The sequence below is a fragment of the Alternaria postmessia genome, assembly GCF_024291825.1.
Source record: "Alternaria postmessia strain BMP 2775 chromosome Unknown scaffold_29, whole genome shotgun sequence".
NCBI lineage: Eukaryota > Fungi > Ascomycota > Dothideomycetes > Pleosporales > Pleosporaceae > Alternaria > Alternaria postmessia.
The window spans coordinates 197136-222877 of record NW_026260102.1 but is presented as its reverse complement, the minus strand read 5'-3'; the positions used below and the strand labels follow the sequence as shown (position 1 = coordinate 222877).

The 25742-nt window shown below is 52.5% G+C and overlaps 6 protein-coding genes across 6 annotated transcripts; 2 read left to right on the top strand and 4 right to left on the bottom strand.

Moving 5' to 3' along the window:
- Positions 1-314: 314 nt before the first annotated feature.
- On the bottom strand, positions 315-2614 carry J4E82_005512 (uncharacterized protein; the record flags this gene model as incomplete). The annotated part of the gene is made up of 2 exons (XM_051731776.1): positions 315-2149; positions 2200-2614. 2 exons carry the CDS (start codon positions 2612-2614, stop codon positions 315-317), a joined length of 2250 nt encoding a protein of 749 aa, XP_051588505.1.
- A 1125-nt stretch (positions 2615-3739) lies between these two features.
- J4E82_005511 (uncharacterized protein) lies at positions 3740-6469 on the bottom strand (the record flags this gene model as incomplete). The annotated part of the gene is made up of 1 exon (XM_051731775.1): positions 3740-6469. One exon carries the CDS (start codon positions 6467-6469, stop codon positions 3740-3742), a length of 2730 nt encoding a protein of 909 aa, XP_051588504.1.
- A 933-nt stretch (positions 6470-7402) lies between these two features.
- Positions 7403-9274, bottom strand: J4E82_005510 (uncharacterized protein; the record flags this gene model as incomplete). Its single annotated transcript, XM_051731774.1, has 1 exon — positions 7403-9274. One exon carries the CDS (start codon positions 9272-9274, stop codon positions 7403-7405), a length of 1872 nt encoding a protein of 623 aa, XP_051588503.1.
- A 7462-nt stretch (positions 9275-16736) lies between these two features.
- On the bottom strand, positions 16737-19547 carry J4E82_005509 (uncharacterized protein; the record flags this gene model as incomplete). The annotated part of the gene is made up of 1 exon (XM_051731773.1): positions 16737-19547. The coding sequence occupies one exon, from the start codon at positions 19545-19547 to the stop codon at positions 16737-16739; it is 2811 nt and encodes a 936-aa protein (XP_051588502.1).
- Positions 19548-20580: 1033 nt separating this feature from the next.
- Positions 20581-22478, top strand: J4E82_005508 (uncharacterized protein; the record flags this gene model as incomplete). The annotated part of the gene is made up of 5 exons (XM_051731772.1): positions 20581-20818; positions 20865-21195; positions 21242-21571; positions 21617-22191; positions 22255-22478. The coding sequence occupies 5 exons, from the start codon at positions 20581-20583 to the stop codon at positions 22476-22478; spliced, it is 1698 nt and encodes a 565-aa protein (XP_051588501.1).
- A 1239-nt stretch (positions 22479-23717) lies between these two features.
- Positions 23718-25584, top strand: J4E82_005507 (uncharacterized protein; the record flags this gene model as incomplete). Its single annotated transcript, XM_051731771.1, has 7 exons — positions 23718-23870; positions 23935-24252; positions 24316-24343; positions 24408-24444; positions 24507-24648; positions 24710-25217; positions 25277-25584. The coding sequence occupies 7 exons, from the start codon at positions 23718-23720 to the stop codon at positions 25582-25584; spliced, it is 1494 nt and encodes a 497-aa protein (XP_051588500.1).
- Between the last annotated feature and the right edge of the window lie 158 nt (positions 25585-25742).

Sequence of the window (25742 nt, the reverse complement as noted above, 5' to 3'; positions counted from 1 at the left end):
AGCTGCCTCGACGCTGATTGGTGGCAGCTACCCATCACCAACACCTTGCCTACCATCAATACAATGCCAGCTCAAGTCAGATGTCATTGCGCTTGATCGAAAGGAAAGAATAGACTGATGTCTGGACCAACTCGCATTGAATTCGGCCCAGAAGTATGCATAACAAGAGCCATCTAAAAACTCAGTTGCGATCCCCAGGTGGAACCCTGTCAGTAAACGCCTTGCCAAATCGCACGAGAGCCATCAACGTCCCCAAAGGGACCTTCCCATATGCATGAGCGCCAAAGCAAGTATCGGGGATGCAATCAGTCCCACTAGTCGTCTGCTGGCTCGACCCGTACAAGCACCTCCTCAAGGAAACCTTCCAGGAAGCCCGCGACCTCCCCACCCATACCTACCTCTCCCTTCTCGTCCCATCGATCCAGTTCCTCAAACTTCCCCTTGATTTCATTGACCAGGCGAACCACCTTGTCATGGCATTCTTGCCTTTGTCGTCTGCGTTCGATGAAGCCCTGCGCGTCATCCAGTGATCGAGCAGATTCTTGTTTGTTCTTGACATTGAGATGGTAACTACGGCGAGATAGTGCAGCATCAAGAGCTGGTATAACCACGCCGCTGAGTGCTGTTATCTCGACAGGCGCCTGTGGAGAACCTTGCGTTTGAACGAGGCTAGGGTGGTTAGGCGTCGGTTTGGGCCTACCAAAGGAGCCACGAGACATGGGTGAGGGCTTGGTAATGTGTGGTGGCGGTGGAGGGGGCGACTGTGCGACTTGTTGCTGCTTTGGCGGTAACTGCCAACTCGAGGCCGTCGGGCCGCCAAATGGATCATTCGACGATCCTGAATCAGGCCGCGATGCAGAACTTGGGCTGAAGGATGTGAACGATTGTTGTGTTGGAGGAAGTGGCTTCTGTCCAGCCAGAAGTGGCAGTTCTTGTTGTCCAACTAGCGACGGTAGAGGTTTCTGAGCTTGTGATGAAGTCGGCGCGTGCTGCTGTGTTCGAATAGGGCTTTGTAACGGCTTGGGTGGTTGGCTCTGCGAACTGCTCTGTCCAGGGCTGGCAGACTGTCCACGGAATGGTGGTATTTCGGGTATGGTCATCTGCGGCAAAACTGAAGCGCGACTTGGAGTTGGAACTCGCTGTTGTGGTGTAGTTTCTACAGCATTCATCTCCGCAGCAATCTCCCTCTGTACGAAATCATCATAGGTGTGCTGTAATGGTGTCTGTCGTCTTGGCTGTTGAGGATTTGACGGCTTAGTTGGCGTGACTAGTGCTCTGTTGGGTGGCGGCTGGAAGAGGCCAGGTACAGGAGACTTTCGTGGAAGCTCTGCGGCTGGTTGTGGAAAAGAAGGAGCTGTTCTCTTCTCTGGTGATGCTGGCAGCGGTACTCGTGCGGCGGTCCTCACAGGGTCGGGTGAGCCTGGAGTCTGCAGTGGTGCTAAACGCTTGGTCGGCGAAGAGGGTTCCCGAATGGTGTCGTCGTTCTCGTCACCATAGCCACCCCTGTTTTGCGTGACAGGTTTGCGTTGTGGCGAGTGGTTCCTTGCATTGGCTCCAGCGTCATTCATTGGGGCAAGCGCTGGACCTCTAGCACCTCCTGTCGGCCGCACAGTTCCAAAATCCCACAAATCTTCGTTGACTGGCTCCCTCTTCTTCACAGGAGTGGCTTCATCTTCTGACTCGGCTGCCTCTTTTGGATATCGAACTTTCCAGTCCTGATATCGTGAGATGAGCTCTTGCAGACGAGCGGGCTTACCGGCCTTGCGAATGAAATTTGTCTGTAGGAGTTGCTTTGCGCTCGGACGTTCCTTGGGGTCCTTCCGCAAGCACAGGTCGACAAACTCCTTGAACGCGGGCGAGAAGTTACCTTGTAGTGTTGGTGGTGGGTTCTTTGGGATGAGGAAAAGAACCTTCATGGGGTGGATGTCAGCATAAGGAGGCTCGCCGTTGGCCAGCTCGAGCGCGGTAATGCCCAGAGACCAGATATCAGCTTTCCCGTCGTAACCGGACTGCTTAATGACCTCGGGTGCCATCCAGAAGGGCGTTCCAACAAATGTGTTCTTCTTGGTCATGGTCGCTGATAGCTGTCCCGAAACGCCAAAGTCGGCGAGCTTGACCTGACCATTCGCGCTGACTAGTATATTCGCCGCTATGTTGACGTCAGCATTCCTGTGCGTGGGTCTGGTTCATTGCACGTACCCTTTATGTCTCGGTGCAGCTTGTGGTCGTCGTGTAGATAGGTCAGGCCCATCAACAGCTCCTTGAGTATGACTGCAATCTCCACCTCTGCTATCTGGCCAGGCTTCATCAGGTCTGCGCAACTTCCGCCTGAGCAGAACTCCATGACGATCCACAGGTCTGAGCCGGTAAGGTACGAGCCGTAGTACTTTGTGACGTATGGCGAGCTCATGCCGGAGAGGATCATGATCTCACCCATAATGTCGTCAACCTCGTCTTCGGCATTCTCCACGTCGATGACCTTGATAGCGACCGTGTGGCCAGTCCGCCGATCAAGGCCCTTGTAGACCTTGCCAAAGCTACCGCCACCTATGCATTCCTGCTTGGTGTAGAGGGTGTTCGGATCGACCGACTCGTTGGCGCCCAGATCGGCCATGTGCGCAACGTCGTGTCCAAAACGTCGTGGGGCGTATGTCTAGATGTATTGATGCTGATACAGTAATGCGGTCAGGGCAGGCGAATCGAGGATATGCGCGTGTGCGGTTCCTGGGGTAAAGCGAGGGACTTGGTTGGACAGCGGAAGGGCCGTCGTCGCTACGGTCGCTACAAGGTGGCCGAGGAGCGGATCGAGCAGAAAAATGGCCGAGATCTGGTGGTGGAATGCGTCAGTGAGAGTACAAGAGGGCAGTGAGCCGTGTGGGCAGGCTGCGTCCAAAACAGAGGGCTCCGTGGTCTGCGCCTACCAAAGAGGGCTTGCTTCGTAAACACCCAATTGCAAGGGCAACAGCGAATGGTGGGGGACCGGCAGCAGAGGAATCCAAGCACGCAGATGTCCGGATCTAGGATAACTGAGCCAGATGGTATCCAAACACGACGAGTTTGGGTCGTTGTATGGGCCGCCGGCGTGGTTGTTGGCCTGTTTACTGTCCCGCCCGCGCTCTGTTGTCATAGAGGGACATGCATGTCCGGCGCGTCAACGTGCAGGGATGGGTCGCGTCCAGCTAATGAGCTCCGACAAAAGCAAGGCCTTCGTATAATTACAAACATCGCCATCGCACCAAGTTCGCGTAGGCTTTGGTTTGGCATTGCGTCCATCACCCTCGCCAATGCTTCGCGCCACACGAACACCTCGACGACGCCCAGCGTGGTTGAGCGGGGTTGATCGCAGCTATGCGTCTCATCGCTTGTCGGACAGTGCTAGGTGATTGGAGCACCATCAACACCCTCCAGTCTCACCATCACCATCACTACAGCCTTGATGCTTTCCTGTCTGAATCTCAACTATCCTGCAGAACCAATCGACATTGTGTAAACAAGCATCAGTGACGTCATTTTGTATATAATCCTAGCAAATGGTATACATTGAACTACTTCGCGGCCCTACTCGCATGGAAGAAAGCATATCTTATCAATCCCCCACGCTCTCAAACTGGGTATCCGTATATCTCAGCCGTCAGAAAGCCATAAGTCATATCAGCCATGGCCCAAAATCATTAGCAATACCAAACGCCGCCAACAAACTCCACCGCAAATGCAATGTCCCAAGAATCCCCTGATTACCTTAGAAACGTCTGCGTATCCTCTCTGCGAGCGCAACATCCTCTTCGCTCTCCTCCTCAACCGGTGCTGGTGTTCTTCGTTCGCGTGCACGGTGTGCTTTCCTTCTCCTGTTGTTGCTGACATTGCTAGCTGAGTCGTCCGGTCCAATTTCGCTCCTCAGATCATCGACGCCTTCATCAGGATCGCGCATGTTGGCTGGTGTGTCAGTTCTGACTTCAATGCCACCAATTCCGGCGCCCCTACGTTGCTGCGCCACCATTGACAAAGCTGCCGCGCGCTCGCGCAGACGACGGCGCACACCCTCGGCTTGGTTGTGAAGCTGCTCGAATGCGTCTTCCATGGCTTCCATACCAAGGTAGATCTCTCGCTCGATCTCGGCAAGCACGGCAATTTCAGTCTCTTCATCGATCTGCACAGGGGCTCCACCAGGCGGGCGGACAGACCCAGGGCGGGCGGATCCTGGTCGAGAGTATGGACTGGGGCTGAAGTTGCCGTATCGATTGGGAGTTGCGGGTGATGCAAACCGTTGCGGCCCGTCAATGGGCCGGCCTGCTCTCGAGCCAGTCCTGGGAGGGGTCGTGTTCATATCAGCCATATCCTCGACACCTGACCAAAGGAACCCATCAAAGCGACCAGAAACCAGAATCTCCCATTCGTGTTTAGTCACTGCTGCCAAGGTAGCGAGCATGTTGTGCATATCTGGATAGCGGATGAGATACATGACGACCAACTGGTCGCGCGGTGGAGTGTAGAGTCGATATAAACGCTGCAGCGCCAGTCCAGCTTTTGCCAGGTACGGCGGTGTACCGCTGTCCGGCTTTTGTGTGCGAGGATTCGGAAGTTTTTCTAATCCCCACAATAGTGCATAGAAGAGCGGGCGTTGAGGCTGTTCTAGGCGGGTGAGCATGATGAACGTCAGAGTCTCGTCGTCGGCATCTTCGGGGACACCGTCTTGTTGGTCTGATAGCCAAGACTGAACCGCGACCTTGGTCTTCTTTGACTGCTTCTCGTAGTGCTCGCGATACTGTTCGGGTACATCAACATCGATGCGTTGGCATGGTGCTTCCAGATCCGACGATATGCCTAGTCCAGGTCCGGGACCTTCCTCGTAAGGTGGCCAAGTCGGCAATTCGCAACGTCCGGATATTAATTCTAAAACTTCCCCCCAATTAATGCCCGCAGAATCTTCCACGACCGATTGCTCGAAGCACATCATGCATGCGCAGTGCTCCGAGGATATGTTACGAGCAAACACATTTTCAAGGCGATCGAGAAGACGTCGCGCAACCGAACGATAACCAGTAGCTACCGCCAACGATCCGCTTGTGTCCATGACGGTATTGTAACTGTTGAGAACATTCTGTAGAGGCTTGAAGAAAGATCGTACATCGTGGGCTTGTGCTCCAGATAGCCTTGGTGTGGTATACTGAGAGTAAGCGGAGGCTGGAACTCCATCAATAGCGGCCAGTAAACTCCGTGGAATGGCTTTGGCTAAACCGCCGTTCTGAAGGAGATAATCGACTCGAGGAGCTTCCATCATGGCCGGAGGAGGAGGCGGAGGCGGAGGGGTCATGGGCGACTGAGCGTAGCTGGGGTCTACCGATTGTGTACGCGACATAGGGTCCGTCATGACTTCGATGACAGGTGGTCCATCCTTGAGAGACGATACGTTGGAGGGAAGGACCGAGTGTTGGGTAGGTGTCCGTGGTGACGAATCGTTGACAGAGGATGGTGAGACATCAGAACGCGGGGGTGATTGACTCCGACGATGGTGAGAGTTGCGATCCTGTAGTACTGAAGTTGCTTCTGAGTCGAGTGTGTATTCTGAGGGTGCTCTCGTCTTCATTTTGACGGGTGTTGACGTCCTGCCGGGTGTTGATGTTCTACCTGGAACTGACGTCCTACTTGGGGGCCGTACGTGGGATGGGCTCACAGTTCTCGTTCTCGTCGTTGGTGGGGGCGACTTGGCGCGAATGGTGCTAGGCTGCGATCCGGTGGTGGAGGTGAGGTCGGTGCCGTCGAATGTGTCCTCGTCCCTGATGCTGGAGCGCGAGGCAATCCGCGGGCCCGCCGTGGAAGTCATGCGCGTACCGCTGTCTACGCTTTGGCGGCCCTCCTCCATCTCTCTGGCAATCATGTCTGGATCCTTTCTTCGCATGCTGTTCGCACTGGCCGCCTTCCTAAGATCTGCGCCCGTGGTAGCAGTGAGCGGAGGACTCGGCGGTGCGCGCGGCGGTGGTGGGGGTGGTGCTCGGCTGGGGGGATGTGGTGCGACTGGTCGCTCATCGTCCCTTCCTGGTGATGCCTCGCCATCTGTGGCATCCGGAGTCAAGGTCGACTTTCTCCTCTCTACACCGTCCCGGGAATATATGCTCTCTTTCGCATATGTCTTGGAATGCGACGGGTAGGGCAAACTGATGCGCGACGTGTTCTCGGAGCCCAACGAGCCGCGGCGTCCCATCTCGGGCACGACTGCCATCTTGTGCGACGACTTTGAGGCCTGCGACGATGTCAATGTCGACGTCGATGTCGAATTGCGCACACGGTCCGTCGACTGGCGCCTGGATGGTGGGTTTTCGTCGTCTTCCTTGGACGCCGACGAGCGGGTCTTGCGGGACCTGCTGCTCTTATGGCGCTCCCGGTCGCGATCTCTATCCTTGTCCTTGGTGCGAGGAGTACTGCGCTCGCGGTCCGGGTCCTTCTTACTACGGCGGCGGTGCGAGTCTGACATGGTGAGGAGGCGGCGTGGATCTCCTCGTTGGTGTTACTGTGGGCCGCGAAGCAGACAGGCTTCTGCGAGGCTTCTGCGGGTGGGATCACCAGCGCGGCTATGGGCAGCGTCGATTGGGCGTCAAGGGCGGGCACTTCGCGCGGTTGCGCCTATCAGGACAGCAGCTCGCCATCCATCTACATAAATCAGGGCAGGGTGCGGTGAGGGGTTCACTGTCTTGGGTGAGTTGTAGGAGGAGTTTTGGGGGTAGTACTCTGACGTGTAGCACCCAAGTGGAGAAAGGCTCGGGACTGGGCGCAGTGGTGCAGCACTTTAGCCCTGTTGTTGGCGGGCCATTCTTAGCTCATGCCTAGCCGCAAAGGGTCCGTCGCTCTTGCGCACCCACCATTACCACTTCTGCAACCACCATGGCAACGACTGTCGCGTACCAAAGTTTCAGCAAAGACAATTCTCGCCCGCCCAGAGCAACACTGACTTTCTCCGCCATTCTTCGTCAACTTTGTCCCTTGTGCTACCCACGCTGCCAGGAACATGCTGGGCGCGTGGCTTCACACGCTTTGCTGGCATGGCAGCTCACGTCACTCACCGAACATGTGCCTCGTCATCACCGTCGCAGAGAAGCTTCTAGCAATGGAACACTGAGATAATACTAACTAGTCTAATATACAGGTATGAATGGTAGCAACCGCAGAACAAAGTAGGAAAATGCCAAACATTGGGAGTAATCTTAGCATGGGGTATCATTGTAACATGCTCGTCGTGATCCCTGACGTATGTTGATCCATGTAGAAGCCTGAAATCTCGTCTGTTACTCAATCTTGGGTTTTGTACTCCGTATAACGCCTCCGTTGTCCTTCCGCCCAACGCCTGCATCTCATGGCAAAGACCCGCACCAAGCAGAAAAAGCACAGGGACTACTGGAGCCATCTCACACTATTGACCTTGCTGGTGGGCTTGCGTGTTGTTAACATGCTGCTGGGCCAATTGGGCCCGGAGCGTTGTGATCTCGTGCTGTAGCGTGGCAATCTTGTCGTTGTGTTCCTTCTCCATTCTCGCCATACGAGCTTCTATCTCGCGAACATATTGCCATACATCGACCTGGTTGCCCATGACTTCGCGCATGCTGCTTCCGCTTCCGCCATGGCTGGACATGCTGCCCGGCTGCGAGCTGCTTCCAGGGGCTGCCATGGTCTGATGTTGGAGCATGCTTGGGCCGTTGCTTTTGCCGCCTTGAGAGCCCTGTTTAGGGGGCATGGGGCTAAGGCCTGGTAGAGAGGGCAGATGAGGACCGTTGCTCGCGCTGGGCGGGGCCAGGCCAACGGGAGGGGTTCCCCTCCCACGAGCATAGTTCTGCTGCTGGTGCATGTGATGCGACAGGCTAGGGGACCGTGAGCCAGGGAGACTGCTTTCGGGAGCACCCAGACGATGCTGCTCCTGCTGGCCTGGCGACAGTGGCCTTGGGCTTTCGGTCATACCACCCTGGGCGAAGACATTGGATTGGGTGTTTGCGTTCTGAATCGACGAGATGCTAGTAGGAGCTGCTTTGGGCGAGACGTTAGTCGGCTGCGCAGAAGACCCTGGGTAATAGGGGCGCAAGTTGTTCTGGCTACTCGAGCTTCGGTTCGCAGCAATAGGCGGATAAGTGCTGGAATGGTGAGAATACGAACCTTGGGTAGAGTTCCCAGTGTTTTGTCTCTTGCGCGCCGGCTCGCTAACGCGCCTGCCATCATCATCCTCGTCTCCCTCTCCATCAGGCTCGCCCGTGTAGATGACACCATCCATGCCTTCGTCGCCCTTGTCCCCGAGGTCGTCATCGATGCCGAAGCTAGAGCGACGGCCCGCACAGCCACCCTGACCCTTATTGTGTCGCGCAAGCGCATCGCCACGTGCAAACCTGCGGCCACACTTGTAGCACGTGTGTGGCCGCTCGCCAGTATGCAGTTTCGTGTGGCGTTTCAAATCATGCAAACGACGGAAACGCGCCTGACAGGTGGGGCATTCATATGGTTTTTCTTGACTGTGGGTTAGCAGATGGCTTTTGAGATTGTGGTGGCGAGTGAAGTCAGTGGAGCAGTATGGACACTTGTGACGCTTTGTGGAAGGTGATTTGGGCGTGTTTTGACCATATCCAGGCAGACTCATTTGGCGAGCTGGGGCGCGTGGGTCCGGCTCCGGGGGCAATGGCCCGGGGAACGTGAATGCGCGGTTGCCCGGATTGTCTCCAGGATTTGGGGCGATGAGCTGGTGGTGATGCTGGTGGTGATGCTGTTGTTGCGGTTGCTGCTGGGACGCGCCTTCCCGACCTGCATTACTGGCGGAAGCACCTTCGGTCGCAGGAGCACCCGGCGCGTTTGGCGCGTCACCATCGCCAAAACTTGAGAGGCTGACTGGGCTTGTCTGCATGTTGTCGCCTGTGACGTTGATCTGGTCGGGGATGGTGATGAGCGGCTTCGTCATCTTGTCAGCTTTGGAGTTTGCCGACGCGGACTGCTGCGGTCCGTCTGCAGGATGGCTCATGGGCTGGACGCTGCCGTTCAGACTTTGCAGCGCGGCGACAGCGGGATTGGGGCTTGTCTGGCGCGCAGACTGTTCGCGGAAGCGGCGCTCATCGGCCATGGCAGCGGCTCCGGTGAGCGGCTGAGGCGAAAGTCGCGGCGATAGACCGCCGGGGGATTTTGTGAGATGGGTTCCAAAAGTGGCTCCACTGTGGGAGTTGCGCGCGGCGGATCCTGGGGTGTTGGGCCCATTGTGGGTGGTGAATGGGCCGGTAGGCGTCGGCGTGATTGCTCGCGTCGAGGCGGCCATGATGTACTATGGCGCGAGGGTTCAGTGAGGCTATCTTCATGTCACATTAGCATGGGGTCGTTCCGACGATGCAGCGGGTGGTGGTATATGCATGGATCGCTCGTCTAACCTTTGGATCGATGCAGCGGCTGGGGAAGCGCGCAAAGGACGGTCCTCTACCAGCACTCGAGATAGACTTGGGCTGTAGAAAGCGCCAGCTTCGCAATTGACCACGGCTAGATTGCTCGCATGTGCCCTCGGTCGCAGACTGCGGCTCGGGCAGACGAACAGCAAGAAACGCGCAGGCACGGCGGCGGCTGCGCACAAAGAGAGGAGCGGGCGGGAGGGGTCTTGGGGTCGGCACGAGGCGCGAGGTGCAGACAGAGGGGCGAGGATAATGGCGAGGCGATGCGATGCTGGACGTGGTGCAACTAGGCCGTCGCAGGGTCGTAGGGTGCAGGTCGTCTGGTAGTCAAGGTGCCGATGACGAGGGACCCGTTGGAGCAGTCTTGTGGCTGATGGTTCCAGTCCAGGCTAAGTAAGCAGGACGGCGAATCTTGGAACAACTGAGCAGGCAATCACGGGATCTCGACTGCAACGGCCCTTCTATGGCGAGCGGATACCGTGCGATGGGCGCGCGATAAGTGCAGACGACTTGGGGGAGACGAAGAGGCAGTCCGGCGATGAATTTCGGCAGCAGAGAAGAGGTAGCCTCAGAGCAGCGCGGCGGAACAACGCAAGCCTTTTGGGGCTGTGTATCGCGGCGGCCAACCACGCGGCACCACCACGACCCACTGCTAAACATCCAAGAACTTGCCCTCCAAACAACCACGTCGCAACACGAGACACGTCGACGCCACACCACTCTCGAGCCTCGTCTCATGGTCGCCCTCGCCCGCCAAGTCGAGGCCTGCCAGGAAGACTCTGCCATGGCGACCCCGATGCTGTGCGCACACTTGAGCTGAGCCCGCCAATCCCACCAAGACGGCGACGGCCTAGACAAGACCACGAGCATTGAGCCGGTGTGGTGGCGCAGCCCATCCTGCATCTACCGTTCTTGCCGACACTCCAAAGCAGCCGAGTGTTGCTCCATGGAGACGACTGGCCGTGACACGACGCCGATCCATGCCCAAACGCTCATGTCCAGCGCTGCATCGGCCAGAGCGACTAGAGTCAGCCACTGCCAAACCCATCGCCCGCTGTTCAGCCACCCTCACCTGCGTCATTTCTCACCAGACCTTGTTTGCCATGTGCACCGCGCCTTATTTGTTCGGTACTACCACCATGGATCCATGCATCGAAATCCGCGTATCGATCGTCAGGCACAGTGCGGCTTTTGTACCCGCCCGCACCGCAAAACAGGTTATCCTGTCGGACCTTCACCGTTGATGATATTGTAATCACCAACATGCTGTGCAACAGGCACTGCAAATCCCTTTACGCCTGGCTCTCCAACAGAACAGGCAGCAGGCATGGCCCACATTTGTCAAAAAGCAAGCAATCGTCACTACGCCACAGCCGCCACACGATGATCTCGCCACACTTTACTGAACAAGACATGTCGACGAGATTCGCCGGATCGTCTTTGCTACTTCCCTTTCTCTTCACAGCATCACCATCAAACACTCGCCACTCGGGCATGAACAAACTAGATTGATTGCCATTACTGGTCTTCAAGGGGTACGCTGAGGCGACTATCACAGCAGCCGCGATGATCAAGCTGAAGAAGTGACCTCAAGCCTTGGGCACTGGCAACTTAAAGCTTCGTCGTTCTTCATTGGAGAACAGACATGATGACCACAACAAACCCCTTCTTCACATGTGATGTGTGCCATGATAACAAACCCATAAGACAGTACGTCCGGGCCAATCAAAGAGTGTGGTAAACCTGACCTACTATCCTGTTTGTATACTCGTCTCACCTCGCTCATGGATAAGACGGGGATGGCAGCGCATGTATCATATGTACTACGAGTCACACGCTCATCCAACTGCACAACTGGGCCCAAATTCACATCACGTGCGTCTTCCAACATGGTGAAATAGCGTCAGATCTCAAGCATCCTATATGAAAGGAGCTCACTAAAAGCTTTCTGCTGAATAAATCGCATGAGGGGTAGAATCCACGAGCTTTCCAGGACTGATTGAGGCACGAACTAGGTTGGGTATGTCCGAACAGTTGCGAAACAATCAGGACGACGTTAGTATCAACACGTCGCCGCAACCCAGGCGCGGAGTCCGGTCGAATTGTTGTATGATAGACAGGACATAACAAGTTCAGATTGTATACCAGATGTATTTAACTTGGAGTAGGAGTCAAGCTTTGACGAGAACGTGGTGTCTACCAGGTCTTCTCTATGTGAGTATAACACTAGGCCTGATGGTCGACCAATACTGTTCTCAGCTGTTAGGCTTCTTCTCCAGTCGATGCACTCATGCCAGTGCTGGAGTACGAAACTGGCCGTCAGGAATAGAGTGCCACAAGGTGGACACGTGAGGTGTTGCCGTGGACCATCTGGGTCTGCGTACTGGGCCTTATCTCCCGCTCCGTAGCTTGGTATGGTTTGGGCACATTCGTTGCGGCGTAGGATGGCGAGCATCTGTACAATATTTTCTGAGTATTGGAATATGCGCTCAGGCGCTTGAGTCATCGGGGCCGAAACGTAAGTCCATACCAGCTCGAGTGCGGCATAGCGGTAGACGTGCTTTCCGTATCTTGACACTTTCTTACTTGATAGTTGAGACTGCGAATAACCAAAGGGCATACTCTTGGTGATTACACTTCCTATGACTGTGCCTGTCTCGTTGTACAGTATGCATACCTCTTCGATGCTGCTCTTGTAGGCGGCAATACCCTCAATAATGTATACACAGTGTATCCTAAACCAAGACCTCCCGAAGTCTAGACTGACAAGCTCATCCACCCATGTACCCTAGTTGAAGCAGTGCCTCCAGCTTCTGGTCTTCGTTATGCTCGCGGAGATGTCTTGTCTCCGCCTTGTCGTCAAACTCGCCATGCTGTTTAACATCCTGTTCTTCCTGAACGCGTCGTCGCTTCTTTCTCGTGTCATATCACTTCTCTTCTTGTGGACGGGCGGGAGTAACAATTGTTCGAGGGTAGGCGGGTGAAAATATTTTCCCAACACTGGTGCTGGCTTCTGACAGAGGTGGAAAACACGGATAGGGGGTATTCAATCATGGAACTTACGAGAAATAGGATGGTTACTGTCTTTCGTGCGAATTTTCTGCATAATCAACTATCTGAAGCCTACAATGTAAGTTGACCCAGGGGTCAAGGATCGTAGTGGAATTGAACCGTATCCCCAAGTCTGGAAAGGTAAGTCTTTATCGCCTCTTCTGGTTTCCTCCGCGCCTCAGAAGCAAATTAGGGTGCGTGAAATGTGTTTTCTCTGTTCGGATAGCAAGCGCTTGGATCAAACTACAGAACAGTTGAGAATGCATAGGTTGAAGCCCATTGAGTATTCGCTGATAAGAATGTCGTTCCCTACTCCAAATGGTGCTAAATATTCGTATTACCATGGATGTATCATCAATAATATATTCTTTGAAGCACTCATCCATGGCCATCGACGGATGACGGAAACACGTTGTCTCTGTAAATATCTACCAAACTGGAGGGTTCCCTTTTACAGTGGTGGTACCACCTCGAGCAAAGTTTGGTGAGATGGCGAAGTCGTTCGCTACGTGGCATATAGACTATGATATAGTGGTAAGGGTGACAATCATGTCATCTGGTGCTGCTTTTCTCAGAGTAGACATGTGGTCGTTATGGGTTTCTGGAAAATTCAACTGCTAAGATTGCCGAGATATAACATATTAACATATTAGATTCTAGTTTAGAACATGGACTGACATTAGGCATCTCATGGAATTCGTATCGGTAAGTCATTGCTATCACAATGGCTACTCCGTGCTTGTGTACATCTGACATGGCCCTTCTGAAGAGATGAGTTTTGATATGCTTGTCAGGATACTTGGCGATAGATACCAACATGGCACCTTCTTCCTTATAGCATAATCTGTCATACTGGAAACCTTCTTCCCATCTGGAAGTCCTTAAGAGAGTCGCAGTTGTGGGAATCCACTGTTCACTGCAGGCCGTCGAACAATCCCGCCTTCACATTCGCGCTGCATGCGGTCAAAGTCGTGCACTACATATTGTGTGAAGAAAGACATCCCACAGGATCCAGACAGGCTGCCTTTACTACCAGATCATGTCTCGCGGAAGGTGCCATGGACATATAACACAGCTAGCCACTAAGAACTCACCACAAGCAACAGATTGGGGTCCATTCCCAAAGCAGATGATTGTGCGCGGGCGTAGCTACCAGCGCTAGCATTTGAAGCGCATGTCAATTGTATCCACCATTCATGTAACCTTGCTCGAGAGTGGATATACTACATCGCTTTGCGCGCTTGCCGGTCCGGACAGTTTCATAAAGATTGTGCATGCTGTGCAGCCACCCGCAACATCAACATCTGTGATGCTTCGCACCTTCGCATCGCTCAGATGATGGAACCGGGTGTTGAATCTAGCTCAAATCTCGGAATTGTGTACAGCCGAGAGTGCACGGATTCGTCTCCATTCCAAGCGAGCAACTCTGATCGTACCGTCTTACGTGGAATTGTTCGAGCTGTGAGGGAACGCTGTTCAGCCCCATCTCTGGCACCAACCATAAGCGACCGAAGGATGGAGCTGGAATCTGTATGATTGCGATGTCTCGGAGAGTTCGAAGTAACGCTCCTTCCGGTTTACTGTGATGTTGGAAACGTAGGGCCCCACATCGCGGCTGGAAAGCCTCGAATTGTTGATCATGGTGCTAGACGTGCCCCGAGCATCCGCGGCACGCTGCCGCTGGACGTGAGCCGTTTGCAACGTCCCGTATTCGCAAGGAAGCCGTCAAAGACCCCTACAATAAGGCCGACCAAAGCTCCGCTCTTATCAACTTGCGGGGACGACTGCAAGGCGATGGAATCGGTCCGCAATCCTTTCAGCAGTATTTGTCAAAGACCAGAGCATTGTGAGCTAGTATCGCGAGGGCCAAAAGTAGACGGCCTCACGCATCCAACCCTTCTCTTAGCGGCCCATGTCACATATCCGCGAGCATATCAATCGTTTGACTAGACAGTGCGATAACGGTAAGCAAAGCGAAACAAATCCAGGAGTATCGTCGATTTCGCAAACACTACCAGCTCGGATGCGGTTTTCCACCACGGAGCGGTTCAGAATCCAGGTGCGGCAGAGCCGGGCCTTGGGGACGGCATCAGGAAGGTCGCGAGCTGTACCGAGCGAAGCGCAACCGAATCTATATTTGCACTCTGTTTTCTCGACAAGGAAGGGCAACGGGCCATGGTGTCGACAGTGCAAGATTGCAGAGCGGTCAGCGCAGACTTGAGCCACGCGTGGCTGGTAAGGTGTGACGAATGAGGTGAAGGTACGCGGGCTTAGCTCGTCCAATCAGGCTTAGTGAGCGTCGTGCCGACCGCAATTCTATTTCACACTACATACCCAGGTATCTAGATGGCCCTGGACCACCACCGCTAGCTCCACCTCTATACCGACCCCATGCACACGATACCGTTGACAGACAGCATAAGGTTTTCGCCCTTGTGTTCCCGTCGTTATTCTCATCACGCCCCGCTCAAACATGACTCGAAATATTGCATCACTCGCTCACTTCTGATTTCCAAGCACTTATGTCGTACATCAGGCTGGCTAGTACCAACAAAACGTGCAGCATAATCACTGTGTCTTATGTCATATAAAATTATCTGACCAATGGGATATAGCGCAGGCATGTAGGCCCAGAGCTGGAGTCCAATGCCAATGAGGTAGCCTGATGCCAGGACGTTTCGAGAATACAAGGCTAATATACTTGAACGCTACCACTGCTTTGGGAAGACCAAGCATTATTGGTGCAAGTCGACCCGAGAGAGCGTTCAAGACACTTCAGCCCAACGACAAGGCTACAACGATGCGGTCATCCCGGGCCCCACTGCGGCGCATGCAGGTACTGCCTCGAGTGGACCTCTAACCTCACATGGAAACTGCATTTCTACTATATACGAATGCACCAATGATGGTTACTCATGGTATTTGTTATATCATATTACCGAATGAAACTAAGGACAAATGAGCTTTCGTCCCACAGCGGGTCTTGGTCTTAGTATTTGTGTACAGTCGCTGGACATCGAAATGACATTCTACAACGAACAGGTCAAGCTGATACAACAGAGTAAGCATCAAGGTTGGTTAGCCTTGTCTAACTTCTTACCAGGTATCATGGGCGATCCTCCACGGAACCCTTTCAAGACTTCAGCCGCGCCCTTTTCGCGGATCCTTCCTTTGTATCCCCGTCATAATTGCACTCACAGACCCCGCTGCTTCAAGGCCCCCAGCTTTCATACGCTTGGGTACATTGTACTAGCATCTTGGATCGTTCGACATCCTCGTTCATCACATACCATACTCTGTCTTGCGGCTGATCAATGGATCCCTCAAAATCACACAGCAATAGAAATATTCGCTATGCGCCAACCTACCAGATAAACACTACATCTCATCCGACATCCTTCTATCACTACACATCGATATCACTCAAACAAGAGAGATCGGCTCTTCATCACCTGGCTCTTCCCCAAGTACCTGTTTTGTGGACCTGAATAAGCTGCAAATCGACCACGATCTAAATCACAACTCTCGTCGACACAAGCCAGACAGCTTCAAGAGCTATCTTGCTGAACACCACCTTCATGTGCTACGCAGATGATGCTTGGATGACTGGAAACATGTCTCAGGGTCAGCAATCCAGTCCCAACCAGCCCGCCTCATCCAAAGGTGGTTCATCCGTGACTGCCGAGTCTCCAGAAGCAAGATCAGATGACTGGTCCGACGTGAAAGACCCCAGCGAAAGACGGAAGATTCAGAATAAGCTTGCTCAAAGAAGATTTCGTAAGAAGCACAGATAATACGTACCAGCGAAACTTTGCTAACACAGATAAGGCGACAAGATAAAGGAGCAGAAAGAGGAGACCGAGCGGAATGCAGAGAACCAACGAAGAGCTGGAAGTTCATACGCATCGCCAGAGCCAGAAAACATCGATGCGAGTCAATCACTATCTGGTTTACCGTGGGGCGGCATCTCTATGAAGCACATTGTTGAGAAGGGAAAGAGCAAAGAACAAAGCTCTCAGCGGAATTCTCGCGAGAGTTCTATACATGAAGGCGCATCCTATACGGGAGGAACTCACCCATGACGCACATGCAAAGCAGGATATGGGATGCATATTTGGTTCGAGCAACTATTAATGCATGTTTGTTAACAATTCGTACTATGCTATCGTGTTTTCTTACTGCCCATGGACAGATTTTCCTAATATCATACATTCATATCCTGCAAAAAGACATCCCTCATAAAATGTTACGACGGCTTTGTTATTGTTCATCATGATTCCACAAACATCAGGCAATTGTGCTGAATCGTTTTCTGTCTTTCGCCATCTGTTTGGCAGCACGTTCGAGCTCCCCCCGAAGGTTTGTCTTCGTGTTCTCCATTTCTTCAAATACTTGCGTGTGGTCGGTATCATGTCGCTGAATCAGGGTGTTGAGTAGATGGTCGCCATCCTTTGCGTACATCTCCACAATATCAGTCACACTAGTCTCGTTGTTGACAATATGCCGCATAACCCGCTTCGAGGTGCGTATTAGCACTTCGTTGAGATTGCGCTGATGTGGCTGCAGGCTCGCTTCCCACTGTATCTCGTCAGCTTCCGAAGATGGTACAGGTGGGTCAGTCAAGGGTTCGGGCGCAGCGGATATCGAACTATGGCTACTAGAAGAGCCTGGACGTGGCGGTGAGGAGCGGAATTTGACGGGTGAGGTATTGAAGTCATTAACAACTTGCTGATAGCCTTCGCCATCACCGAAGAAAGTAATATCCTCAAGATTCACATCGTCTTCATCGGGTACCTCCTCAATAGGCATGTCGTCGACGAGTTGCTGAGTTCCTTCAATGGTGTGCTGTAGATACTTCGTGGCTTGTTGGGTCTCTTCGATCGAATTTTGCGAGGCACGGGTGGATTGCTGGCCAGCCATCCATGCTGGAGTCGTTTTGTGCAAACTTGGGTCTTCAGGAGGCTTGCTAGTGCCAGCGACTTTGAGAGGCGTGTGGTTCGAGATGCTCATATCTGGGCCATCATCTGCATCCATTGATTCTTCTCCAGTCAGACGGCGTAGGAACGATGTAGCCATCTTGCCAACGGAACGCCGGCTGAATGGGTCACTTTTGGCGGTCTGCCAATCACCGGTCTTCTTCTCGGAGGCTACGTCGTTACAATCTGCATGGCCAGAAATCGCTGTCGATTCCGCATTTGGCGACGCAGGGGTAGGTTTGCTGTTGCTAGAGAGTATTGAGGTCTCAACAGAAACATCGAGCCACTCGTTGCTGTCTTCGGCGTCATCGGTCACAGGTGGTGAAGACGGCATATACCACAAAGTGTCATTGTCAAAACGCCTTCGTGCTTCCATAGGAGTTTTCGGCCGCGATACTGCTTTTATGGGCGTTCTGTTTGGCTTGGTAGGGGTCGAAGGTGTTTGGGCAACCCTAGTAGGGATTGTCGGCTTCTTGAATGGGAGATCAGAGAGATCGGCAGGTCTCTGGGCACCTATGAGTCCTCCAATTGAGGTGTGCTGTGACGATATGACGGGAGATGGTGGCTTCAGTGGTCTTACAAGCGGATTTGTTTGATCCTGCTCTTTCGAACCGGTCGTGCTTGACTCTACATCATTACGAGGCTTCTTCCTTGGTTCGTTTTCAGCTGTAGTGTCTGGTGCTGCTTTACGTTTTGTATTCGTCTTCTTCTTTGTTCTTGTTTGAGTTGGTACGAAGTCTTCATTGTCGTCTGCTATATGTTTGGTATGTGGTATGCGTGCCTTTGACTTGCTCTTGACTGTGTTCTTGCCTGGAACAACTTTTGTGCCCTGTAATCTCTTTCGTGGTGATGACATAATGATTGGAGTACCTGAAGCATCATTGTGAGCATTCTCTAAGGCTACGTCGAGATCCTCAGGTTGCGCGTCAGATTCCGCATTGAGTTTCTGAAAGATCTTCTCTTTTGCGGCCTGAGATATACGAGGTAATTTTCCTTTGCTGCGTGTTGTGCGTCTCGATATTGTTGATTGATGCTGCGGCTGGAGTTCGTGGAGCGCCTGTGGATCAGCTTGAGGAGTTTGTGTACGTGGTCGCAGAGAAGCCAAAACGCTACTTTTCTTAGTAGCGATGCGGTCTGTCCGATGCAGCTGAAAGCCACTTTGAAGCGACCTCCTGGTGTTTGAACTCCGGACAGAAGGTGAACTGGCATCAATAGGCATGTTGTGTGGCGTTTCCGAGTGGTGCATATGCACTTTCTTATAAGACTCGATGCGGCTCTTCCACTCCAACGCGTCTCCAGAATGTTTGAACATTAGCGACATCTCGGTCGCGATGCGTTGAGCGGAGTTCAGCCGGTAGCTCCATGGACTTGATTTGATTGTCATGATGAGGTCCCACGGTTCATGCTCTGTATGTTGTTCCTGCGAGTTGTGCAATGCCGACGGCTCTGACCGTATGCTCAAGATGTGCTCGATAGGTATCTCCACAAACTGGCACTCTTTGAGGTATTCGTCAGGCGCAATGATGGTTAACAGTCCAGCCTCGATAAGAGCGATAGGGAAAACACTAGTTGACTCCCGCCATCTGAATTCATCCGAGGCAAATAGTGAGACTAAGTACACGATCGAGGGCTCACCGGTAGGTCCCGTGAGTGCCAGGTCGCTCAGAGCGTCGAGAAAGGTTTGTAAGTCGTGCATCCAATTCGCACCGGCTTTGAGTGGAAAACTTGGCGCACTGTGTCTGACCTTCTCCGACGACCAGAAGCTGCTGTATTCGATGCCTTGCTCCAATGCTTGCCGTATGATAATTCCAGTGATGATCTTAGTCTGTTCTTGTTCTGTACTGCTCAGAATGACGGCACCCAGATTGTGAAGAAGCTGTGTCGACCCTTTAATGTGTGCAGCCACCATGGGCTTCTCCAGCATGCCCGCGAGCGCGATGCCGATCCATCGCCGCCGTACAACGGAAAAATCGGTATTGCAAAAGGCCTCAAGATAACCCTCTGCAACCGAGGGGAGATTCGATCCACTGAAATCGCGTGCAGAGACGAGTTTGTGCAGTTGCGAATTGGACGCGTCGTTGTCCGGCTGCTGGATAGCCGCTTCAAATAAAATCGAGGTCATTACAATGAGAAGTAAAATATGACAAAGATTGGCCTCTCTTGTCCCATGTGAACAAAATTGGGTGGGTGGTTGCTGTGGAAGATGACAAGAAAGTATACTATAGAAAGTGAGAGCGCGGTCGGTAGGGCTGGTGAGGAAGTCGCGTCCCACTGGCGTTTGACGTCACAGTTGCAGGCGCGCGCGAGTTTCGCGTGGCACGATTTGAAACCACGAACACCACCACCCAACCATCATCATTTATTCCTTTTCATCAAAAGGGGTTGCTGCAATCAAAGGAAATCGTTAGGGGCAACCAAGGAGAGCACGAGAAACTAACCAGAGGTGCCTAACCTTACGTCGCTGCTCGCTACGGCTTTCTGAAGCTCTGCATTCGATTGATGCCTGCAGGCATAGATCTAACCGCTACAACATCCATTGCGCCAGTCGCGATCACCGCCGGATTACTTGTAGGATCACAAAATGAAAAAAGCGATGGAGAGGCAACTAGAAGTGTCGGAGTGAAGCGATGGTACGAGTCGGAAAAACAGCTTCGTTCCAAGCGAACGCGCTATGGATGCGCAGGGACCGTAACGGAGAAGCAACGCCCTACCTGCCCAAGGGATGCTAATCTGTCAAAGCATGGCTCGCTGCGACGCAACAGCTCTCGATTACATAGCTTGTAACCTTTGCTACAAATTGATGATGTAGTCTAGTGCGGCGCTAGGTACCTTCCTGATTCCAGAGTTGGTGAGACCGCCGAATGGGAAGGAATAGTATCCTTACGAGCTTTTGCGAGTAGTTTTGTGATCAGCATACAAAGTGTCACTGGCTCGAAAAAATTCTCGCCCACAGTTGTCTGATATTTAAGCTACACCAGTGGTGGTAGACGTTTTTTGGTGGCAGGATTGGTCCTTCGTGTTCTGCAGATAAGCAAATGTTCGCATCGTGTTTTGGTTCGTCAGATTATCCCTCGTATAAATGACCACGCCGCAATTGTGGCTGAAGCTTATAGTAGGATGGAGAATGGCCAGCTGTCTTCAGTCTTGACAACATCATGGTTGATGATAAAAGTAACAGGTCTGGAAACGCCCGTGCGACCACTCGTGCACCAGTTGTGCCAAACATCAGCTCGAAGCGATTGCATATCGTTATCACTGGACTGTGGCTTTGTCTTTTCTTATCAGCTTTGGACACCACCATCGTAACGACCGCACTTATCAAGATTTCGAGCGACCTCGATTCTCTCGAGCAGGCAGCATGGCTCATCACCGCATATCTCTTAACCTATAACTGTAGGAGCCCTCTACTCCTGAAAGCTACGACTAATTGACGGTTCAGCATTCTTAATGATCACTGCCAAGTTGAGCGATATCTGGGGTCTCAGGACCCTCCTCTTACTTTGCGCATCGGTATTCCTGATATTTTCTATGGCTTGCGGAGGGGCGCAAACAATGACCCAGCTTATCGTCTTCCGCGCCTTCCAGGGCATCGGAGGATCCGGTCTTTATAGCTTGACATTCGTATCCATCATGAAGATGATTGTACCCGAGAAAATTGGCTTCTACTCTGGCATCGTAAGCTCAGTATTTGCTTTGGCAAATCTGCTAGGTCCTCTACTTGGTGGAATTATCGCTGATCGAACGACCTGGAGATGGATATTTTTCATCAAGTATGCGAAGTGCAAGCCATTTAGCTATTTGAGCTGACTCCCGTAGTGGTCCCGTCATCGGTGTCGCAATGGTCATGCTGTTCTACTCGATGCCTGCATTCGATGACGGTAGAACGAATCTACAACGGATACGCCAACTGGATATCTATGGGGGCATCATGTCGGTTTGCTGGCCCATACCACTCATATTTGCCCTTCAAGAAGCCGGTGTGTCGCATACCTGGGGTAGTGGTATTATCATTGGACCGTTGGTAGCTGGAGTTGCTCTCTTAGTGCTTTTTGGCTTGTATGAGTCTTGGATACAGTCCCAGATGCAGAAAGCTCCTATCTTCCCCATACACTTTCTTCGAAATGCGCCTATGGCGTTGACCTTATTGTAAGCCCAGAATCTGCCAGTCGAGCCTCGCTGACGTCAGAACAGAAGCCAGTTTCTTTTGGGTTTCGCCTTTTACGTCGTGTTCGTTCAGCTTCCTCAGCGCTTCCAGGGCGTGAACTTCACAAGCGCCGAGCGTGCTGGCATCCTCTTACTTCCTGCTACCGTCGTAACCCCGATTGGCGCCATGGCGTCTGGATTAGCAGTGAAGACGGTGCCTGTCGAGATCGTTCTGGTCTGTTCAACGGCAATTGTATGTATTGGAATGGGGCTTCTTGGTAGTTTGCCGACGTATATCCACCTATGGCCAGGACTTTATGGCTACGAGGTTATCACTGGTCTTGCTTTGGGTCTTGCGAGCCCGCCATATTTTGTGCTTGTCGCTACCTCAATTCAAGAAAACGACATTGCTGTCGGTACTGGCACTCTGAACATGGTGCGCACGCTCGGGGGTTGTGTCGCCGTTGCTATCTGCTCTGCAATACATCGCGAGCACTTGGACAAAGAACTTTCTGGTTTTCTGAGTCGCGAAGAACTCAGCGAAATGCAACGCTCGACCTCAATGGTTGCGCGGTTACCGGACGCTATGAGAGACCGTGTTGGTGTAGTCTTTGGTGATAGCTGTAAGTGCCCGTTTCATACACGTGTATGTATCCATAAGATTCTGACTAGCTCGAACGTATCAGACAATAAACAGTTCCAAGTTATGATCGCCTTCACTGGGCTCAACGTGATCGTCGCAGTCATCTTGGCTACAGTGAGAAAGAGATCAGGCTTGTTTGGTCTTCCGCCAAGAAGGGAAGAAGGCAATGAATTCATGGAGATTAACGACGGCCAGATCGAGGCCGCAACAAGCGGAGGGCCAGCTCAAGAGCCTGATGGAAAGCAGACTCCCGAAGTAGGCGACTAACTGCAGGCGGGTTGGCAATGGCAGCGCACCTCAAAACAAGATTACGAATTTCCCATGGCATACCTAGGTATCCACAATTTCGGTCACGAGGTCCTGTACAGATACAACGCATGTATATGGGTATGTTTGTGACACTGGATCTCAAACACTCAGTGATTGCGGCATTGCTGCAATAGTGAACTCGACAAGACACGAAGCGTGAACGAGAGTCGAATCCTGTTTCGACGCATCGCTGCGCAAAGCTCTGAAGATGTGGTTGTTGCTCTCGCCCGAATGAACGACATATTTGTGGATATACATTGTTAAAAATCGCTTAAGCCCGCACGGTTATCGCTAGCAGATAAGCACTTGCTGGTGTCTAAGCAAGCAACGTCACAAGCGCAGGCTTGTGTGGAAGCTTAGCCGCTCCCCGCATCTCAACCCCCGCACACGTTGCAACGCCCTTCACGCTTGAGTGCTCGGCACGTAACGCCTCAATTCTCGGCATCGATGATGCTGCGCCGTCAAGATATGAAAGACGTATCTATATCATCGTACAGTGAGGATGAGGCGAGTTCGAGTATTTAAGTGAACATTGCATCGCACCCGGACGTCTTCTGGAGAATGACTACTGGTAGCGTGGGGTATGAACAGTGGGTCTTGTGCGGCACGAGCCTCTTCATCCCAACAGCAGCTTGGTCCTGGTCTTTATGGATGAACTCAGAATCATAGAGAAGATGTCGAGCGTCTGGAGTAGACATGTACATTACCATACAACCGGATATTCTCAAGAACAATGCTTCGCTGGTACTTTTGAATCCCGACATGTCGCGGGAGCAGCTTCCATGGTTGCCAGGCAAGAGATCGGCAAACGCTAAGCAATGGATGGTGGGGATTGGATCCTGGAGAGAAGCATACCAGTCACTGCCGTCATCGGAATAGGGTTATCATGACTGGACCGTGTGATAGGCGGTTCAATAGCCTCGGGATGATGATATCCCAGCCGCTTGTCCAGTGGTTTCACGGTCGGTGACGTTCTTAAGGGACAGCTCTTCGCTGATCGAGAGCTGGTTCTAGACAAGCAAGTTCCCAGTTCTATGGTTGAAACGCTGACTTGTGTTTCTTCGGACCGCGACCTTTGGCATATTTGCCCGAACCTTCTTTGCGCTCTTGAAACTCACTAGCTAGAGTTGACAACGAGGCTTGTCAAGGCTTGGTATCTACCGGCTACTAGGTTGTAACATATTCACACTCGCCAACATGGCCTCAGCAGCAGAACGCCCAATCGATAGGTCAAGCGAGGAAGAGAAGACCATAGGCGAAAAGCATGTCGAAACGGCAAAACATGTTCATACGATCGAAAACCTCCCTGATCCTGACGCTGGTCTCAGCGAAGAAGAGCGCGCTGCTCACGTATGTTGTTTGCTTGCCCAAACCTAAGCTCCACTTGACAAGTCAGCTAACACAATCGCAACAGGACAAAGCACTCCTCCGCAAACTCGACTTTCGCCTAATCCCATGGCTCTCGTTCCTCTATCTGATTTCCTTCTTGGACCGCACAAACATTGGCAATGCCAAAGTCGACGGTCTGCAAGAAGACCTCAACATGACCAACGGCCAATACAACGCCAGTCTAACCATCTTCTTCGTCAGTTACTCTGTGTTCGAGCCGCTTACAAACGTGCTCTTGAAGAAGTTACGCCCCAGCATCTTCTTGCCGTTGATTATGATCTGGTGGGGAATTTGCATGACATGCATGGGTCTCGTGCACAACTATGCCGGGTTGATGACAGCAGTGAGTAACTCTACAGTTGGTGGTGTGAGGGTTAGATTGGGTTGGCTGACGACATGTTTGTAGCGGTGGTGGCTTGGTTGTGCCGAAGCAGGTGAGTTGCGACTGTACGAAATTCATGTGAGACGCATACTGACTTTATGTTTTCCCCTCTGCAGGACTCTTTCCTGGTGTAAATTACTATCTGAGTTGCTGGTGGGAAATTTTCCTGTCCGAACTGCAAGTGAGACATACACTAACTTCGATCCATCTCATAGGTACAAACGTTCGGAATTTGGAATCCGAGCTGCTATTTTCTTCTCGGCTGCAGCGCTTGCGGGTAGTTTTGGTGGACTGCTAGCAGCTGGAATCGCGCAAATGGGTGGCGTAGGAGGAAAGCCAGGCTGGGCATGGATCTTCGTAAGTGACTGATATATTCCTCTCTTCATGGTGCCAATGTGTTGTTAACAGCACCTCACAGATCCTCGAAGGTCTCGCAACCATTTTTGTCGGAATAGCAAGTTACTGGATGGTTCATGACTTCCCTGCCGAAGCCACATTCTTGTCTCCTGACGACCGAGCTCGCGTCCTCCGCCGTCTGCGCGCTGATAAACAGGCCTCAGCTGCGCACGAAGATTTCCAAATGAAGTACTTCTGGCAATCGGTCAAAGACTGGAAAACACTCATGTTCAGCATCATCTACATGGGAGCGGACGGGTCTCTCTATGCCTTTAGTCTTTTCTTGCCCACTATCCTTGCCGGCATGGGTTATACGTCTACAACCGCGAATTTGCTTTCTGTGCCACCATACGCGGTTGCAGCTGTGGTCACGGTGTTGGTCGGTTATATTGCTGATCGCACGCAACAAAGAGGGTACTGCAACATGGGGGTTTCGCTCTTCGGTATCACAGGCTTCGCCATGCTTCTTGGTTCCGGAAATCCGAATGTGCAGTACGCCGGTACGTTCTTAGGAGCTATTGGCATCTATCGTAAGTCTTCTCCATCCAGCAATAAAAATGGCTTCTTGCATTCTGATAACCCTATCCAGCAACGATAGCGAACACAATTTCCTGGGCTGCCAACAATGTCGAAGGTGTATACAAGCGTGGTGTCACGCTTGGGTTTGTTATCGGCTGGGGTAACATCAACGGTGTCGTTTCATCGAATATCTATCGTAGCAGGGACAAACCACGCTACTTCCTGGGCCATGGCGTGGTGTTGGCGTATCTGACATTATGGCTGCTGGGCGGCAGTATCGTGACGCGGTTTCTGCTCGCATGGGAAAACAAAAGAGGAGGCAAGGGGCGAGGGACGTCTGGATTGAGGGCAAGAGTGAGAAGGAGATTGAGGAGATAGGTGACAAGAGGCCGGATTTTCTGTATACTCTTTGAGGTATTGGGCGATGGGATCTGGGAAGAAGTGCAAAAATAGTATATTCGGCTGCTCGTGGTATCTGAGACGAAGCCACAGCCTCCAAACAATCGATAGGAACGCATGTTCGCAAGCTTTTAGCT